The sequence below is a fragment of the Manis javanica genome, chromosome X, assembly GCF_040802235.1.
Source record: "Manis javanica isolate MJ-LG chromosome X, MJ_LKY, whole genome shotgun sequence".
In the NCBI taxonomy this organism is placed as follows: Eukaryota; Metazoa; Chordata; class Mammalia; order Pholidota; family Manidae; genus Manis; species Manis javanica.
The window spans coordinates 135,567,189-135,587,659 of NC_133174.1; the positions used below are offsets into that span (position 1 = coordinate 135,567,189).

Here is a 20,471-nt window from a genome sequence, read left to right on the forward strand (position 1 = left end):
CGAATTGTAGGTAATTTCAAGGTTTGTGCTTGGATGAGAGTATGCTTGACTTAGATGGAGGTATATAAAAAAGAAGCTTTTCTTTCTCTTTTATGCAAGTGAGAGGAAAGAAGCAGTGATTATTAAGATTCTGGATAATCTGAGTTTAAATTATTACCATGATATTTTAGGAGGCAGCTAGAAAATAAGGGGCCTCTATTTAGGAGAGAGGAGGACTGGTGATAGATTTGGACCTCATCTTTAATCCCAGAAAAAAAGTTCTGTAATTGGAAGTTCCCCACCTCTGGGTGATTTAAAACAGGCCTTCTTTTTTTGTTTTTAAACATGGGAAGTTTGTTTATTTCTTTGACATATCTTCTTGTAGAGTAACTTAAGCATGTATAGGTTTTAAACTACTAAATAAATTGCATACACACATTAACATAATAGGCATACAGTTACATAACCAAAGCAGACCTGTAATTACCAGCCATCTCCAGTGAAACCAAGAAAACCAGTTAGGCACCTTAGGCATTTGTGAAAACTTATCTATGATATGGTGGATATTGTCCAACTGAACTTGAACAGTCTGAGAGAAATCAGACAAATTAAAACAACCCATTCCTGGGAACTGTTCACATCCCATATGTTCTTTCAACTGTAGATAGTCTGTAGTGGTAAGATTTTGGAGCGTTATAACTTGCACTTCTCCTAATTCTTGGTTGAGTTCCAACAGTATAGATCCAGTCAAATTTGTTGTTTTACTTTATGCACAGGCCAGTATAGATATCTCCTTCCTCATTCCCATGGCAAGTCCAGGAACCGGTGAGATGAGTGCATCTACACCTGTAGCAGCGCGTGGATCTTTGTTGGGGTTTTTGATGATCATCTTCTGGCATGAGTCTTCCAGAGAGTGCTGATGTTGGAAGTTCTTCTTCATATCGTATCTTAGTTCATTTTCTGGGTAGCCAAATTAGGCTTAGATCCTCTGTATAAACACAAACACGCTTTGCCTACACTTTGATATGCCCTTTATACCATTGTGTAGAACTCATTGGAGGTCACCACACAGGAACTGCTTTTTTTTTTCTTAAGAGAAAGGAATATTATCAGAAAAATGTACCTCCATAGCCGATCATCTGACACCCTTTAAGTGATCAAAATTAAGGATATTTAAAACATGCATTAATCATTGATTTACAGTTAGTTATATCCTATCAGGGAGTAATCCCCCTTTTCTTTCTTTCTTTTTTTTGTTATCATTAATCTACACTTACATGGTGAATATTATGTTTACTAGGCTCTCCCCTATACCAGGTCCCACCTATAAACCCTTTACAGTCACTGTCCATCAGCAGTGCAAAATGTTGTAGAATCACTACTTGTCTTCTCTGTGTTGTACAGCCCTCTCCTTTCTCCCACCCCCCCCATGCATGTTAATCTTAATACCCCCCTTCTTATCCCCCCCTTATCCGTCCCTACCCACCCATCCTCCCCAGTCCCTTTCCCTTTGGTACCTGTTAGTCCATTCTTGGGTTCTGTGATTCTGCTGCTGTTTTGTTCCTTCAGTTTTTCCTTTGTTCTTATACTCCACAGATGAGTGAAATCATTTGGTATTTCTCTTTCTCCGCTTGGCTTATTTCACTGAGCATAATACTCTCCAGCTCCATCCATGTTGCTGCAAATGGTAGGATTTTCCCTCTTCTTATGGCTGAGTAGTATTCCATTGTGTATATGTACCACATCTTCTTTATCCATTCATCTATCAATGGATATTTAGGTTGCTTCCAGTTCTTGGCTATTGTAAATAGTGCTGCGATAAACATAGGGGTGCATCTGTCTTTCTCAAACTTCATTGCTGCGTTCTTAGGGTAAATTCCTAGGAGTGGAATTCCTGGATCAAATGGTAAGTCTCTTTTGAGCATTTTGATGAACCTCCATACAGCTTTCCACAATGGCTGAAGTAATTTACATTCCCACCTGCTGTGTAGGAGGGTTCCTCTTTCTCCACAGCCTCACCAACATTTGTTGTTGTTTGTCTTTTGGATGATAGCCATCCTTACTGGTGTGAGGTGATACCTCATTGTAGTTTTAATTTGCATTTCTCTGATAATTAGCAATGTGGAGCATATTTTCATGTGTCTGTTGGCCATCTGTATTTCTTTTTTGGAGAACTGTCTGTTCAGTTCCTCTGCCCATTTTTTAATTGGGTTATTTGTTTTTTGTTTGTTGAGGCATGTGAGCTCTTTATATATTCAGGACGTCAAGCCTTTATCGGGTCTGTCCTTTTCAAAATATTCTCCCATACTGTAGGGTTCCTTTTTGTTCTATTGATGGTGTCTTTTGCTGTACAGAAGCTTTTCAGCTTAATATAGTCCCACGTGTTCATTTTTGCTGCTGTTTTCCTTGCCCGGGGAGATACGTTCAAGAAGAGGTCACTCATGTTTATGTCTAAGAGGTTTTTGCCTATGTTTTTTTCCAAGAGTTTAATGGTTTCATGACTTACATTCAGGTCTTTGATCCATTTTGAGTTTACTTTCGTATATGAGGTTAGACTATGGTCCAGTTTCATTCTCCTACATGTAGCTGTCCAGTTTTGCCAGCACCATCTGTTGAAGAGACTGTTATTTCGCCATCATATGTCCATGGATCCTTTATCAATTATTAATTGAGCATATATGTCTGGGTTAATGTCTGGATTCTCTAGTTTTTTCTGTTGGTCTGTGGCTCTGTTCTTGTGCCAGTACCAAATTGTCTTGATTACTATGGCTTTGTAGTAGAGCTTGAAGTTGGGGAGTGAGATCCCCGCTACTTTATTCTTCTTTTTCAGGATTGCTTTGGCTATTCGGGATCTTTGGTGTTTCCATATGAATTTTTGAATTATTTGTTCGAGTTCATTGAAGAATGTTGCTGGTAGTTTCATAGGGATTGCATCAAATCTGTATATTGCTTTGGGCAGGATGGCCATTTTGACGATATTAATTCTTCCTAGCCATGAGCAAGGGACGAGTTTCCATTTATTAGTTCCCGCTTAATTTCTCTTAAGAGTGACTTGTAGTTTTCAGAGTATAAGTCTTTCACTTCTTTGGTTAGGTTTATTCCTAGGTATTTTATTCTTTCTGATGCAATTGTGAATGGCGTTGTTTTCCTGATTTCCCTTTCTGTTGGTTCATTGTTAGTGTATAAGAAAGCCACAGATTTCTGTGTGTTAATTTTGTATCCTGCAACTTTGCTGTATTCCCATATCAGTTCTAGTAGTTTTGGGGTGGAGTCTTTAGGGTTTTTTATGTACAGTATCATGTCATCTGCAAATAGTGACAGTTGAATTTCTTCTTTACCAATGTGGATTCCTTGTATTTTTTTGTTTTGTCTGATTGCCATGGCTAGGACCTCCAGTACTATGTTAAATAACAGTGGGGAGAGTGGGCATCCCTGTCTACTTCGCGATCTCAGAAGAAAAGCTTTCAGCTTCTCGCTGATCAATATAATGTTGGCTGTGGGTTTATCATAAATGGCCTTTATTATGTTGAGGTACTTGCCCTCTATTCCCATTTTGCTGAGAGTTTTTATCATGAATAGATGTTGAATTTTGTCAAATGCTTTTTCAGCATCTATGGAGATGATCATGTGGTTTTTGTCTTTCTTTTTGTTGATGTGGTGGATGATGTTGATGGACTTTCGAATGTTGTACCATCCTTGCATCCCTGGGATGAATCCCACTTGGTCATGGTGTATGATCTTTTTGATGTATTTTTGAATTCGGTTTGCTAATATTTTGTTGAGTATTTTTGCATCTACATTCATCACGGATATTGGTCTGTAGTTTTCTTTTTTGGTGGGGTCTTTGCCTGGTTTTGGTATTAGGGTGATGTTAGCTTCATAGAATGAGATTGGGAGTATCCCCTCCTCTTCTATTTTTTTGAAAACTTTGAGGAGAATGGGTATTATGTCTTCCCTGTATGTCTGATAAAATTCCGAGGTGAATCCATCTGGCCCAGGGATTTTGTTCTTGGGTAGTTTTTTGATTACCGCTTCAATTTTGTTGCTGGTAATTGGTCTGTTTAGATTTTCTGTTTGTTTCTGGGTCAGTCTTGGAAGGTTGTATTTTTCTAGGAAGTTGTCCATTTCTCCTAGGTTTCCCAGCTTGTTAGCATATAGGTTTTCATAGTACTCTCTTAAAATTGTTTGTATTTCTGTGGGGTCCGTCGTGATTTTTCCTTTCTCATTTCTGATTCTGTTGATTTGTGTTGACTCTCTTTTCCTCTTAATAAGTCTGGCTATAGGCTTATCTATTTTGTTTATTTTCTTGAAGAACCAGCTCTTGGTTTCATTGATTTTTGCTATTGTTTTATTCTTCTCAATTTTATTTATTTCTTCTCTGATCTTTATTATGTCCCTTCTTCTGCTGACCTTAGGCCTCATTTGTTCTTCTTTTTCCAATTTCAATAGTTGTGACATTAGACCATTCATTTGGGATTGTTCTTCCTTTTGTAAATATGCCTGGATTTCTATATACTTTCCTCTTAAGACTGCTTTTGCTGTGTCCCACAGTAGTTTGGGCTTTGTATTGTTGTTATCATTTGTTTCCATATATTGCTGGATCTCCATTTTGATTTGGTCATTCATCCATTGATTATTTAGGAGCGTGTTGTTAAGCCTCCATGTGTTTGTGAGCCTTTTTGCTTTCTTTGTACAGTTTATTTCTAGTTTTATGCCTTTGTGGTCTGAAAAGTTGGTTGGTAGGATTTCAATCTTTTTGAATTTACTGAGGCTCTTTTTGTGGCCTGGTATGTGGTCTATTCTGGAGAATGTTCCATGTACACTTGAGAAGAATGTGTACCCTGTTGCTTTTGGATGTAGAGTTCTATATATGTCTATTATTTCCATCTGTTCTAGTGTGTTGTTCAGTGCCTCTGTGTCCTTACTTATTTTCTGTCTGGTGGATCTGTCCTTTGGAGTGAGTGGTGTGTTGACATCTCCTAGAATGAATGCATTGCATTCTATTTCCTCCTTTAGTTCTGTTAGTATTTGTTTCAGATATGTTGGTGCTCCTGTATTGGGTGCATATATATTTATAATGGTTATATCCTCTTGTTGGACTGAGCCCTTTATCATTATGTAATGTTCTTCTTTATCTTTTGTTACTTTCTTTATTTTGAAGTCTGTTTTGTCTGATACCAGAATTGCAACACCTGCTTTCTTCTCTCTGTTGTTTGCATGAAATATCTTTTTCCATCCCTTGACTTTAAGTCTGTGCATGTCTTTGGGTTTGAGATGAGTCTCTTGTAAGCAGCATATGGATGGATCTTGCTTTTTTATCCATTCTATTACTCTGTGTCTTTTGATTGGTGCATTCAGTCCATTTACATTTAGGGTGATTATTGAAAGGTATGTACTTATTGCCGTTGCAGGCTTTAAGTTTGTGGTTACCAAAGGTTCAGTGTTAGCTTCTTTACTATCTTACTGTCTAACTTAACTTGCTTGTTGAGCTATTATAAACATGGTCTGATGATTCTTTATTTCTCTCCCTTCTTATTCCTCCTCCTCCCTTCTTCATATGTTGGGTGTTTTGTTCTGTGCTCTTTTTAGGAGTGCTCCCATCTAGAGCAGTCCCTGTAAGATGCCCTATAGAGGTGGTTTGTGGGAGGCAAATTCCCTCAACTTGTGCTTGTCTGGGAATTGTTTAATCCCTCCTTCATATTTAAATGATAATCGTGCTGGATACAGTAGTCTTGGTTCGAGGCCCTTCTGTGTCATTGCATTAAGTATATCATGCCATTCTCTTCTGGCTTGTAGGGTTTCTGTTGAGAAGTCTGATGATAGCCTGATTGGTTTTCCTTTGTAGGTAACCTTTTTTTTCTCTCTGGCTGCCTTTAGTACTTTGTCCTTGTCTTTGATCTTTGCCATTTTAATTATTATATGTCTTGGTGTTGCCCTCCTTGGATCCCTTGTCATGGGAGTTCTGTGTACCTCTGTTGTCTGAGAGGCCATTTCTTCCCCTAGTTTGGGGAAGTTTTCAGCAATTATTTCTTCAAAGACACTTTCTATCCCTTTTTCTCTCTCTTCTTCTTCTGGTACCCCTATAATGCGGACATTGTTCCGTTTCAATTGGTCACTCAGCTCTCTTAGAATTCTTTCATTCCTGGAGATCCTTTTATCTGTCTCTGCATCAGCTTCTCTGCCTTCCTGTTCTCTGTTTTCTAGTCCATTAATGGTCTCTTGCATCTCACCGATTCTGTTCTGAAGTCCTTCCAGAGCTTGTTTTATTTCTGTACTCTCCTTCCTTAGTTCTTGCATATTTCTCTGCAAGTCCATCAGCATGGTTAGGACTTTTGTTTTGAATTCTTTTTCAGGAAGACTGGTTAAATCTATCTCCCCAGGTTCCTTCTCAGGGGAAGATGTGGCAGATGCTGAAGCTGTCTGGGTTAGTCTTGTCTGGATCATATTTTTTTGCCTTTTCATGTTGACAGGTGCTATTGACTGTCAGCTGGGAGGGCCAAACTTTTCACTTGCTACTGGCCTTTCTTTACTGGGACAACTGCGACCCCTAGTGGCTTGTGTTGGTAATTGCGTGTAGACTGGGTCTTTGTGTCTTGCCCGACCAGTGTGGAGGAAGCTCCCTTTTTGAGGGCGGGGCCTGCCTTAGGCTGCTGGTTCTCTGCTTTCGCAGCGCCCGGAGGGGTAAAGGACAGGGTGCTGTTTGGCTGTTTACCTCCATGAGGGGTCTCAGAACTGTTGCACAGGGGGTGAGTGCACCCAGCTTTCCCTGTAATTTCCAGCCACTGGGCTGTGACCTGTGGTGTCCAGCTGTTACAGCCCTGTCCGTTTAAGACTTTCAAAATGCACTCGCTTTTCTTTGTCACAGGGGCGTCAGCTTCAGAACCCGCTCAGAGGTCTTGCTGCCCTGTTTCCCTAGTTTCCAGCCCTCCACGCATGCACTGTGTGTGCGCTCTGCTCCGGATGGCTGGGGCTGGGTGTTCAGCAGTCCTGGGCACCGTCTCCCTCCCGCTCAGACCTCTCTCCTCCCACCTGGAGCTGGGGTGAGGGGTGCTCGGGTCCTGCCGGGCCGGGGCTTGTATCTTACCCCTTTCACCAGGCGCTGGGCTCTCACACGTGTGGATGTAGTCTGGCTGTTGTCCTGTGTCTTCTGGTCTCTCTTTTAGGATTAGTTGTATTTGTTGTATTTTCAAAAATATATATGTTTTTGGGAGGAGATTCCCACTGTCCTACTCACGCTGCCATGTTGGCTCCACCTCCAAAACAGACCTTCTTAATGGTGCACTGTCAGTGAGTTTTATTGTGTGTCAGATACTGTTACCCTCAACCTTTTGGATGAGCATACACAAACGGGTGTGGGCCTAGCCCCTAGGCCTTTCATTTCTTGTTTCATTTTTTTTGCCCATTTTTTTGCTCTACAAATACCATTTTCTGTATGTTTCATGACATGAAAAACACTGACCTAAATCTGGTTAGCGTGTAATAGTTGATTTCAATATAGTAATTTAGTAAGTAGTGTTTTCAGAAAACAAGTTTTTGTAATAACATACATAAAAGCAGTGAGCAAAGAACAGAATTTTGTCATAGGTTTACATTTCAATTTTTAATAAAAATTCCTGTTTTCTGTAGTCTAATGCTTTGTTTAGCATACTTTTTGTTATTACATACACATTTTATGTAGTTTTTACATGGTCAGCACATCCACTTGAAATTATATTCATAATCTGACACACTTTTTCACTAGTAATTGTATTTTTCAAAATCTTAACATTTTATACTGATTTTTGAAAATAGTATTAGGATGACATAGTATCCACCTAATCATATTATCTGCTATAATCTGTCTGATATTGAAGTAACTCTTGCAGGAATTCAGTGAATATTATGAGTATTAATGGAAGAGGATAAAGGAATAATCTTTTGTCTTTCAAGGTTGGCTGGGAAGTTTTTGAAGCGGAATTACTTGTTTGTTGTGATTGGAGAAGTGGAGAGAGCATGTAGAGATGTTCAGCAGATCATTCTTCCAGTTGGCCAGTACTCAAAAAGAGAGAAACTTGTTGGAATTCTACTAACCACAGGTATCTTATCTTGATATAAATATTTTTTGCATGATTTTGATGCTTTTAAAATGACTAAATTTTAAAAATTTAGAATTTTTTGGCATGAGTATAAGTTTTCATTGTTTCTTCTTTCTCTAAAACTCTTTGTATAAAATGTTTTATTATTCAATTTTCTGTATAAATTACATAGCAGTATAGTTCTTTCTCCTCCATAGAGATTTAAAAATAGGAAGGATTTGAGACTTAGTTGAACAGTATTTAACTAAAAACTATTAGTAGAGAATAACATATGTATATTTTTTTAATTTCAGAACATGGAAAGGATTAGTAATGTGTATTTACATGAAACTAATCCACCAAAAGTGGATTCTTTATTGTATTTCTTGTTACTGGTTTTTGCTTCAGAAGCATCACATATTCATAGATTCAAAGAATTTTAGAGCTGGAAGGGACTTTAAAGATCTGGTTCCTTTTGTTCATAATACTGTTAAGAAATCTACTCCTTTCCCATACAAAAAAACAATTTTTAAAGTAAGTCATATTTTTTTGTTTGATTGAGGTAGTCTTAGTTTGTACCTGCAAATAAAATGTTCTGATATGGCCATTTTAATACTTTGGTACCTCACAGGTTAAGTGTACTTAGGTGTTGTACATTTTCCCCATCCCTCAGTTTTCTTCTGTTTCAGTTTGAATGTCATTCTTGGGATTTTACTAGGGTTTATATTTTCCTGGGGTTCTCTGGAAAATTTCAAATGTAGTTTAGGTGGATTTCTTTTTCTAACTTTATGACCTGATTTTAAAAGGGCAAAAGCAAGAGCTGTCAGGGGGTAGTCGGAACATTTGATTAGTATAGGATCATTGGTGAATGAGAAACAATAGTTGGTTACCAGTTTAACTGAAGTGACAAGCGAGCATTTAAAAATAAATGTAGAGAGTTGGAAAAAAGATGGCAGCGTGAGAAGTGAGGCAGAAATCTCCTCCCAGAACCACATATAATACGAAATACAGCAAATAATTAATCCTAAAGGAGTGGCCAGAAATAAGATGGCACCAGCCAGTCTACATCTTGGAAAAGAGAACATCTCACAGAAAAGGGTAAAGTAACAAAGCCGCAACCCAGCGAGACCTGACCACTCCGTCACTGAAGCTCACCAGGAGGAGGAAGAGAAACAGAGTGGGGAGGGAGTAGAAGCCCAGAACTGCTAAATATCCAGCCCTGGAGATCTACTCTGGGAGCACAAACACATTGCGTGGTGCTCTGGAGATTAGAGGGCTTGAAAAGTAAAGTCAGAGACTGAGATTCCAGCTGCATGTGGAGAACAGGTTCCCACAACCAGCTGCTCTGGGACAAAAGAAAGGCGGGCACTTTGAAAGACTTCCCAACAGTGAGAGGGCTGCTGAAGGGGCAAGGATTACACAGAGCTAACTGCCCAGGAGAAGGAACAGGTGGAGAAAATCATCCCGGCACACTCAGCCCAGCAGGTTGGGAACTTTCAGGAGCTGCAGGCGCTCCATGCACCTGATTGGCAATGCAGCCCCAAGGACCCCCACCACAATAAGCATCCTGCCACTCCTTCCTCCCTTCCAGCACCTGTGCACAAACCTGCAGCCCCTGCCATTGTGCCAGGCCGGCTGGAGGGCAGCCCCACCTATGCACCTTAGGGGCTTAACACAGAGGCTATTCCCTGTGTGTGGCTCATTGGCCTCGACAGCGGAGGCAGGCACTGTGGCTGGGAAGCAGCAAAGAGCTCTCTCCTTTGGGTAGTCAGTGGCACTGCTTACCTGTGACCCCTGCCATCACTCAAGGATTATGAAAGGGCAGAAGAACATTGTTCAATCCAAAACCCCTCAAACACCAGAAAGAGGACTCAGTGAAACTGAAATAACCAATCTTCCTGAAAAAGAATTCAAAATAAAAGTCATACGCATGCTAATGGAGCTACAGAAAAATATTCAAGATCTAAGGAATTAATTCAAGACATAGATAGACACATTGAAAAATAAAGTAGCTGAAATGAAACATACCATGGAGGGATTTAAAAACAGATTTGATGAGGTAGAGAAGATGGTAAATGGAATAGAAATCAGAGAATAGGAATACAGAGAAGCAGAGGAAGAGAGAGAAGAAAGGATCTCGAGGAATGAAAGAATATTAAGAGAGCTGTGTGACCAAGCCAAACGGAACAGTATTTGTATAATAGGGATACTTAAGAAGAGAGAGAAAAAGGGATAGAAAGTGTCTTTGAAGAACTAATTGCTGAAAACTTCCCCAATCTGGGGAAGGAAATAGTCTCTCAGGCAATAGATCTCCCAATACAAGGGACCCAAGGAAGGCAACACCAACACATATAATAATTAAAATGTCAAAGATCAAGGATAAGGACAGACCATTAAAAGCAGCCAGAGAGAGTAAAAAGGTCACCTACAGAGGAAAACCCATCAGGCTATCATCAGACTTCTCGGCAGAAACCTTACAGGCCAGAAGGGAGTGGCATGATATATTCAAAGTAATGAAACAGAAGGCCCTCGAACCAAGAATACTTTATCCAGCAAGATTATCATTTAAATTTGAAGGAGGGATTAAACAATTCCCAGATAAGCAAAAGTTGAGGGAATTTACTTCCCACAAATCATCTCTACAGTGTATTTTAAAGGGACTGCTCTAGGTGTGCTCCTAAGGCTAAATAGCTGTCACCAGAGAAAATAAGACCACAGCAAAGTAAGTAGACCAATTAATTGCTAACCAAATCCAAAACTAAATCAGCTACCCAAAAAGTCAGTCAATGGATACACAGAGAGTATACAATATGACACCTACCATATAAAGAGTGGAGGAGGAAGAAAAAGAAGGGAATAACAAATCTTCATATTGTGTTTACAATAGTGTAAATAAGCACGTTACGTTAGACTTTAGATAATAAATAAGCTGCCCTTGATCCTTTGGTAACGACAAATCCAGTCTGCAATGGCAAAAAGTACATATCTATCAATAATCACCCTAAATGTAAATTGTCTGAATGCACCAATCAAAAGACAGAGTGACAGAATAGATTAAAAAAAGCAAGACTCGGACCCTTGTGAAAAAATGGCGGCATGAGAGGTAAGACAGGGACCTCTGAAAACCATGTATAATACAAAAATATAACTAATACAACTAATCCTGAAAGAGCAACAGGAAAGAAGGCTGCACCAGACTGCATACACCTGGAGGAAAGAGCAGACCTCATGGAACAGGGTAACGTACCAAAATTTGGACTCGGCAGGGCCCAAGCCCTTCCCCCACCCCAGCTCACAGGCGGGAGTTAGAGAAACTGAGCAGGGAGGGAGTGGAGGCCTGGGACTGCTGAACACCTAGCCCTGGAGATCTGCTCTGAGAGCATGAACCTACATTGCATGGTGCTCTGATGATTTAGTGGGGTTGGATAGCTAAGAAAGGCGGAATACCTGGAGAGATGGAGATTCCAGCTACTTGTGGAAAACAGGGATTCATATCCGGCTGATCTGGGTGGGCAGCCTGAGAGACTTCCTAAAAGCGAGAGGACTGCTAAAGGGGCAAGGATTGCACAGAGCTTACTACTCAGGAAAAAGGAAAGGTAGACAAAATTGACCAGGTGCACTCTGCTCAGCAGGTTGGGAGCTTAAATGATCTTCAGGTGCTCAATCCCCCTGACTGGATATGCAGCTCCAAGGCCCCTCACCATGACAAGCAGCCTGCTGTGTCTTCCTCCCGGCTAGCCTGCACCTGGCTCAGGCTCACAAATGGGCAACCCCTGCCCTGCCATCAGGTCAGCCAGAGGGAAGCCCTACCTACAGCAGCTACAAACACAAAGCATAGAGGCTTACACCTGTGTGTTCAGCCCACTGGTACTGGCAGTGGAGACAGGCAAAGCAGCCAGGAAGCAGGAACCAGCTCTTTCCTCCCTCCAAGCACCAATACCACACCACTGTGACCCCCAACTTTGCTACAGGGGCTGAGCAGCTCCAGAGAGTCCAGCTTCTGGGCACTAGAGGGCACCACAGACAAATTATGACACATCAAAGGAATCTGGTTCAAAGCGAAATTATTAATACACCTGAGAAAGATTCAAATGAAATCGACCTCATGAATCTTCCTGAAAGAGATTTCAAAATAAAATTCATTAACATGCTCATGAAGGTACAGAAAAATATTCAAGAACTCAGGAATGAATTCTGGTTGGAGATCCAATCATTGAAGAGCACAATGGTGGGTATTTGAAGCAGATTAGATACAGTGGAGGAGATGATAAATGAAATAGAAATTAGAGAACAAGAATACAAAGAAGCTGAGGCACAGAGAGAATAAAGGATCTCTAAGAATGAAAGAATACTGAGACCAATCCAAACGGAACAATATTCGTATTATAGGGGTACCAGAAGAAGAAGAGAGAGAAAAAGGGATAGAAAGTGTCTTTGAGGAGGTAATTGCTGAAATCTGGGGAAGGAGATAGTCTCTCAGGCCATGGAGGTACACTGATCTCCCAACACAAGGGACCCAAGAAAGACAACACCAAGTCATATAATAATTAAAATGGCAAAGATCAAGGATAAGGACAGACTATTAAAAGCAGCCAGAGAGTGAAATAAGATCACCTACAAAGGAAAACCCATCAGGCTATCATCAGACTTCTCAGCAGAAACCTTACAGGCCAGAAGGGAGTGGCATGATGTATTTAATGCCATGAAGCAGAAGGACCTCAAACCTACAATACTTTATCTGGCAAGATTATCATTTAAATTTGAAGGAGGGATTAAACAATTTCCAGATAAGCAACAGCTGAGAGAATTTACTTCCCACAAACCATCTCTACAGTGTATTTTGGAGGGACTGCTATAGACGGAAGTGTTCCTAAGGTTAAGTAACTGTCACCAGATGTAATAAAAAGGGATAGACAAAGAGAACAGAGTATGATACCTAATATATAAAGAATGGAGGGGGATAAAAGAACCTTTAGATTGTATTTGTAATGGCATACTAAGTGAGTTAAGTTAGACTCGTAGATAATAAGGAAGTTACCCCTGAACCTTTGGTAACCCCGAATTTAAAGCCTGCAATGGCAATAAGTACATACCTATCAATAATCACCCTAATGTGAATGGTCTGAATGCACCAATCAGAAGACATAGAGCCACTGAATAGATAAAAAAACAAGAACCATCTATATGCTGCCTACAAGAGACTCACTTCAAACCCAAAGACATACACAGACTAAAAGTGAAGGGATGGAAAAAGATATTTCATGAAACTAATAGGGAGAAAAAAGCAGGTGTTGTAGTACATGTATCAGACAAAATAGACTTCAAAACAAAGAAAGTCACAAAAGACAAAGAAGCACATTATATAATGATAAAGGGGTCAATCTTACAAGAGGATCTAACCATTAGAAATTTCTATGCATCCAACACAGGAGCACGTACATATGTGAAACAAACACTAACAGAATTAAAAGGGGAAATGGAATGCAATGCATTCATTCTAGGAGACTTCAACACGCCACTCACTCCAAATGACAGATAACCAAACAGAAAATAAGTAAGGAGACAGAAGTATTGAACAACACATTAGAACAGATGGACCTAACAGACATCTACAGAACTCTCTACCCAAAAGCAATAGGATACACATTTTTTTCAAGTGCACACTGAACGTTTTCCAGAATAGACCACATACTAGGCCACAAAAAGAGCCTCAGTAAATTCAAAAAGATTGAAATTCTACCAAACAAGTTTTCAGACCACAAAGGTATAAAACTAGAAATAAATTGTACAAAGAAAGCAAAAAGGCTTACAAACACATGGAGGCTTAACAACACGCTCCTAAATAGTCAATGGATCAACGACCAAATTAAAATGGAGATCCAGCAATATATGGAAATAAATGACAACAACAGCAGAAAGCCCCAACTTCTGTGGGACACAGCAAAAGCAGTCTTAAGAGGAAAGTATATAGCAATCCTGGCCTATTTAAAAAAGGAAGAACAAACCCAAATGAATAGTCTAATGTCACAATTATCAAAATTGTAAAAAGAAGAACAAATGAGGCCTAAAGTCAGCAGAAGGAGGGACATAATAAAGATCAGAGAAGAAATAAATAAAATTGAGAAGAATAAAACAATAGAAAAAATCAATGAAACCAATGGCAGGTTCTTTGAAAAAATAAGCAAAATAGACAAGCCTCTAGCCAGACTTAAAAGAGAAAAAGAGAATCAACACACATCAACAGAATCAGAAACGAGAAAGGAAACATCACGATGGACCCAACAGAAATACAAAGAATTATTAGAGACTACTATGAAAACCTCTATGCTAACAAGCTGGAATACCTAGAAGAAATGGACAAATTCCTAGAAAAATACAACTTTCCAAGACTGACCAAGGAAGAAACACAAAATCAAAACAAACCAATTAACCATCAAAGAAATTGAAGTGGTAATCAAAAAACTACCCAAGAACAAAACCCCCGAGCCAGACGGATTTACCTCGGAATTTTATCAGACATGCAGAGAAGATGGAATACCCATTCTCCTTAAAGTTTTCCAAAAAATAGAAGAGGAGGGAATACTCCCAAACTCATTCTATGAAGTCAACATTACCCTAATACCAAAACTAGGCAAAGACCCCACCAAAGAAGAAAATTACAGACCAATATCACTGATGAATGTAGATGCAAAAATACTGAACAAAGTATTAGCAAACCTAATTCAAAAATACATCAAAAGTATCATACACCATGACCAAGTGGGATTCATCCCAGGAATGCAAGGATGGTACAACATCCGAAAATCCATCAACATCATCCACCATATAAACAAAAAGAAGGACAGAAACCACATGATCATCTCCATAGATGCTGAAAAAGCATTTGACAAAATTCAACATCCATTCATGATAAAAACTCTCAACAAAATGGGTATAGAGGGCAGGTACCTCAAGATAATAAAGGCCATATATGATAAACCCACAGCCAACATCATACTGAACAGTGAAAAGCTGAAAGCTTTTCCTCTGAGATAGGGAACAAGACAGGGATGCCCACTCTCCCCACTGTTATTCAACATAGTACTGGAGGTCGTAGCCATGGCAATTAGACAAAACATAGAAATACAAGGACTCCAGATTGGTAAAGAAGAAGTTAAACTGTCACTATTTGCAGATGACATGATATTGTACATAAAAAACCCTAAAGAGTCCACTCCAAAACTACTAGAACATATATCGGAATAGAGCAAATATGCAGGATACAAACTTAATACACAGAAATCTATTGCATTCCTATACACTACCAATGAACTAGCAGAAAGAAAAATCAGGAGAGCAATTCCTCTCACAATTGCATCAGAAAGAATAAAATATCTAGGAATAAACCTAACCAAGAAAGTGAAAGATTTATACTCTGAAAACTACAAGACACTCTTGAGAGAAATTAAAGAGGTCACAAATAAATGGAAATACATCCCGTGCTCAAGGGTAGAAGAATTAATATTGTCAAAATGGCCGTCCTGCCTGAAGCAACCTAGGATTCAATGCAATCGCTATCAAAATACTAACAGCATTCTTTGACAAACTAGAATAAATAGTTCTGAAATTCACATGGAACCAATGAAAGATCCTAAATAGCCAAAGCAATTTTTAGAAGGAAGAATAAAACTGGGGGGATTACACTCCCCAACATCAAGCTCTACTAAAAAGCCACAGTAATCAAGACAATTTGGTACTGGCACAAGAAGAGACCCATAGATCAATGTAACAGAATAGAAAGCCCAGATATAAACTCAAGCATATATGGTCAATTAATATATGATAAGGGAGCCATGGATATATAATGGGGTAGTGACAGCCTCTTCAACCACTGGTGTTGGCAAAACTGGACAGCTACATGTAAGAGAATGAAATTGGATTACTGTCTAACTCTAAAACCAAAAGTAAACTTGAAATGGGTCAACTACATGAATATATTTCAGGAAACCATGAAAGTCTTGGAAGAAAACATAGGCAAAGCTCTCTTGAATATAAACATGAGCATCTTTTTCATGAACATATCTCCCCGGGCAAGGTAAAAAAAAACCAAAAAGGAACACGTGGGATTATATAAAAATATAAAGCTTCTGTACAGCAAAGGACACCATCAGTAGAACAAAAAGGCATTCCACAGTATGTGAGAATATATTCATAAATGACATATCTGATAATGGGTTGACATACAAAATATATAAAGAGCACAAGTACCTCAACAACCAAAAATCAAATAATCCAATTAAAAAATGGGCAGAGGATTTGAACAGACACTTCTCCAAAGGAGAAATTCAGATGGCCAACAGGCATATGAAAAGATACTCCACATTAGTAATTATCAGGTAAATACAAGTTAAAACCACAATGAGATGTCACCTCACACCAGTTAGGATGGCCAACATAGAAAAAACTTGGAACAACAAATGCTGACGAGGATGCCAAGAAAGGGGAACCCTCCTACTCTGCTGGTGGGAATGTAAATTAGTTCAACCATTGTGGAAAGCAGTTTGGGGGTCCCTCAAAATGCTCAAAATAGAAATACCATTTGACCCAGGAATTCCACTTCTAGGAATTTATCCTAAGAATACAGCAGCCCAGTTTGAAAAAGACAGATGCACCCCTACGTTTATTGCAGCACTGTTTACAGCAGCCAAGAAATGGAAGCAACCTCAGTGTCCATCAGTAGATGAATGGATAAAGAAGAGGTGGTACATAGACACAATGGAGTATTATTCAGCCATAAGAATTAAACAAATCCTACCATTTGCAACAACATGGACGGAGCTAGAGGGTATTATGCTCAGTGAAATAAGCCAGGCAGAGAAAGACAAGTACCAAATGACTTCACTCATCTGTGGAGCATAACAACAGAGTAAAACTGAAGGAACGAAACAGCGGCAGTCTCACGGAACCCACAATTGGACTGGTGGTTGCCAAGGGGAAAGGGTTTGTGGAGGGTGTGTGGGAAGGGAGGTAGAAGGGGATTAAGGGGGTCACGGGGAAGGCATTATAGCACAGAGAAGACAAGTAGTGACTCTACAGTATCTTACTATACTGATGGACAGTGACTATAGTGGGGTATGTGGTGGTTACTTGACAATAGGGGGGGTTGTAGAAACCACCGTGTTGCTTGTGTGAAACCTTCATAATACTGTATATCAATGATACCTTAATAAAAATTAAAAATAAATGTAGAAGGCAACATGATTGTAAAGAACCATAGCTCTTTCATAAATACGGCACCTGTTTTTAAATAATCAAAGTCCTAATAAAGCCAACAGAAACTCTGCTATGGAGTTTGATTACAAGGAAGAGAAAGAATAACCTTTCAGGTAAAGACATTAAATAGTTCATCAAAAAGTAGTTCCATCCAACTTGAATTTTTCCAACATTTTAATACATTTCATAGCTTCTTTTAAGACTCATATATTATAAATCAACACAAATAAAATTAAGTTTTGGTTTTGTCCTGTATTGTGTTTTTTTTAATATTCTGGAGCAGACTGACACTTTAGGAAAAAAGAAGTCTTCCCCAGGGTCCCTAATGTCCTCGGAAAGGGTCTCCATGGTAAAACAGTTTTCATAATTAAACTGGGAATTACTTTTTTAACATATGATACATTCTAATATATATTTAAATTTTTCTTGGTTTTAAGTTTTATTATGGTACGTATCAATACATAACTGAAAATCTTTCACATAATTGAAACTCTTTGGGATTGTCAATTGTTTTTATTAAGGTGTCATTGATATACACTCTTATGAAGGTTTCACATGAAAAACATTGTGGTTACTACATTCACCCACATCAAGTCCCTCCCCATACCCCAGTGTAGTCACTGTCCATCAGTGTAGTAAGATGCCACAGAGTCACTACTTGTCTGTGCTACACTGTCTTCTCTGTGAACCCCCCATACCTTGTGTACTATTCATACTACCCGCAGTCCCTTCTCCCTCCCTCCCCTACCCACCCTCCCCCACCCCCTGCTCTTCTGTAAGTGCTAGTCCATTCTTGGAGTCCAAGTCTGCTGCTGTTTTGTTCCTTCAGTTTTTGCTCTGTTGTTACACTCCACAAATTAGGGAAATTATTTGGTACTTGTCTTTTTCTGCCTGGCTCATTTCTGGAGGCTAGGATCTCCAGAACTATGTTGAATGAAAGTGGGGAGAGTGGGCATCCTTTGTCTTGTTCCCAATCTTAAAGGAAGAGCTTTCAGTGCCTTGCTGTTCAGTATGATGTTGGCTGTGGGTTTGTCACATATGGCCTTTATTATGTTGAGGTACTTGCCCTCTATACCCATTTTGTTGAGAGTTTTTATCATGAGTGGATGTTGAATTTTGTCGAATGCTTTTTCAGCATCTATGGAGATGATCATGTGATTTTTGTCTTTCTTTTTGTTGATGTGATTTATGATGTTGATGGATTTTCGAATATTGTGCCATCCTTGCATCCCTGGAATAAATCCTCGTTGGTCATGGTGGATGATCTTTCTGATGTATTTTTGAATTCGGTTTGCTAATAGTTTGTTGAGTATTTTTGCATCTATGTTCATCAGGGATATTGGTCTGTAATTTTTTCTTTTTGTGGTGTCTTTGTCTGGTTTTGGTATTAATCCTGGCCTCATACAATGAGTTTGGAAGTATTTAGTATTGTGAATTTTTAGAGTTTAATGGGCCACGGACCAGAATTTTGAGAGCCATCACTTTAGGGAAATATATTCTTTTTTTCCTTGAAAAACCAAAGCATATACAGTTTACATTTCTCTGTCAATATCACTTACTACTAATGTAGTCTCTTATGTTAATCACATGTTAATTGTAACTTTTAACCATAGTAACTTCTATTTCATAGTGAAAGCTGGAGGTAGGGATGGGCAACTGAGAGAGATCATATGTGAGCAATGTAGCTGACTACCAGAGCTCATAAGCTTTTTGTACTATGGTCAATAGCACATAGATCTTTTCACACTTTGTTGATATGTAAAAGTCTAAAGTGTTAACATGGAAAATGAGCATTTTTTACATGACTTAAAGATATTGCTTGTGAAAAATAAGCAAAAGGACATACTCTTAAGTTTAATGATTAATATTTGAGAATTTTATCCTATATCCAGTAACATATTCAATATCGTGTACTGTTTTAAGGTACCTAAGGACCTTGGAAATTATCAAGATGACATTCTGCAAAATACAAATACTGTTGAATAATGAATCAATTTAGTTGAACACAGATTTATGTTTTCAAATTCTTAAACATTATGGAGAACATTAGTTTGTGTGGCTAACCTCTATACATTAAGAAAAACATACCTGAGTAAAATAAATGTATTATACTTAGCACTGTTACATCAAGAAAAGACATGGGTGTTTTATAAAACGAAAGTTATTGAATTAGTCTTGTGTTTACCAAAGATTTTTGTTATGTGAACTTGAAATATTAAATGTTTCTGGTTTACTTACTGTAGAAAGAAATTTTTTTAAAGTTTAGTACAGTTAAAGTATTAGGAATCCAATTTATTTTCTGGGAATTTTAGGATTGTTTACCTCTTTAAATAAAATTTAAATTATTATTTCTGTAAACCAATCAGAATTAATTTGAGATATTTAATTTAAGAGACTTTATTTTAAGGGGCTTTAAGAGACTTTATAACTTACTGTGTTAATACTTTCCCCTGGCTATTAACGTCATGATTATACATTGTGATAAAGCTCTCTGAATTACAGACACATAAAGAGCTTATAGCTTCAGTTCTACCATTTCAGCCACAGGTCAAGACTGAGCACCGAAATATAAACAAATACAATCCAGCTACCAAAGCTGGAATTCCTTTTAGATTCTTAATTGATTTAGCTCACCGTGGATTAACAGACAAGGACTAACAAAGTGGATTCTCTATCATTTCTTATGGGTAACTATAATTCATTAATCCATTTACAGAGATCTCCAAATCATAAAACTTCTTTTCAATTATTGCTGCGACCAGTGGGGTACAGATTATTGTCTAAACTAGAACAAATACAAAATCAGTAGAAAAGAAAAAAAGTGGAGTCAGCAGAATTAAATTTTTATTGCCACTTGGATTCACAGTGGGAACCAAGATGGATCAGGGCTCAAGCTGCTCATAGGGTTATGTATCTGATTCTGTCAGATCCATTTTGGCATTGGGAATCTTGTTGGATGACCTCCAAAAGGTTGAGAGATACTTTTTGATAAAGAAAATCATTAATAAATGACTATGTCTCAAAAATTTAACTCATTACTGCAGGAATCAGAGGCCCTTTTGATTTCTCTCACTGGTTTCCTAATAGATATCTGAGACTTAATTAAGTATCACCTCTAAGCCTTTCTTTCTTGCAGTCCTATCTCAGTTAATATTAGTTCCAATTCTCCAGTAGCTCAGACACAAA

General features: G+C 38.6%; 1 protein-coding gene across 1 annotated transcript in view; it reads left to right on the forward strand.

Moving 5' to 3' along the window:
• LOC108405080 (probable ATP-dependent RNA helicase DDX4) overlaps positions 1–20,471 on the forward strand; it is a 104,489-nt gene that overhangs the window by 76,733 nt on the left and 7,285 nt on the right. The window contains 1 exon segment of the mRNA XM_073227369.1: positions 7,909–8,054. Within this exon segment, the coding sequence (XP_073083470.1) occupies positions 7,909–8,054 (146 nt within the window).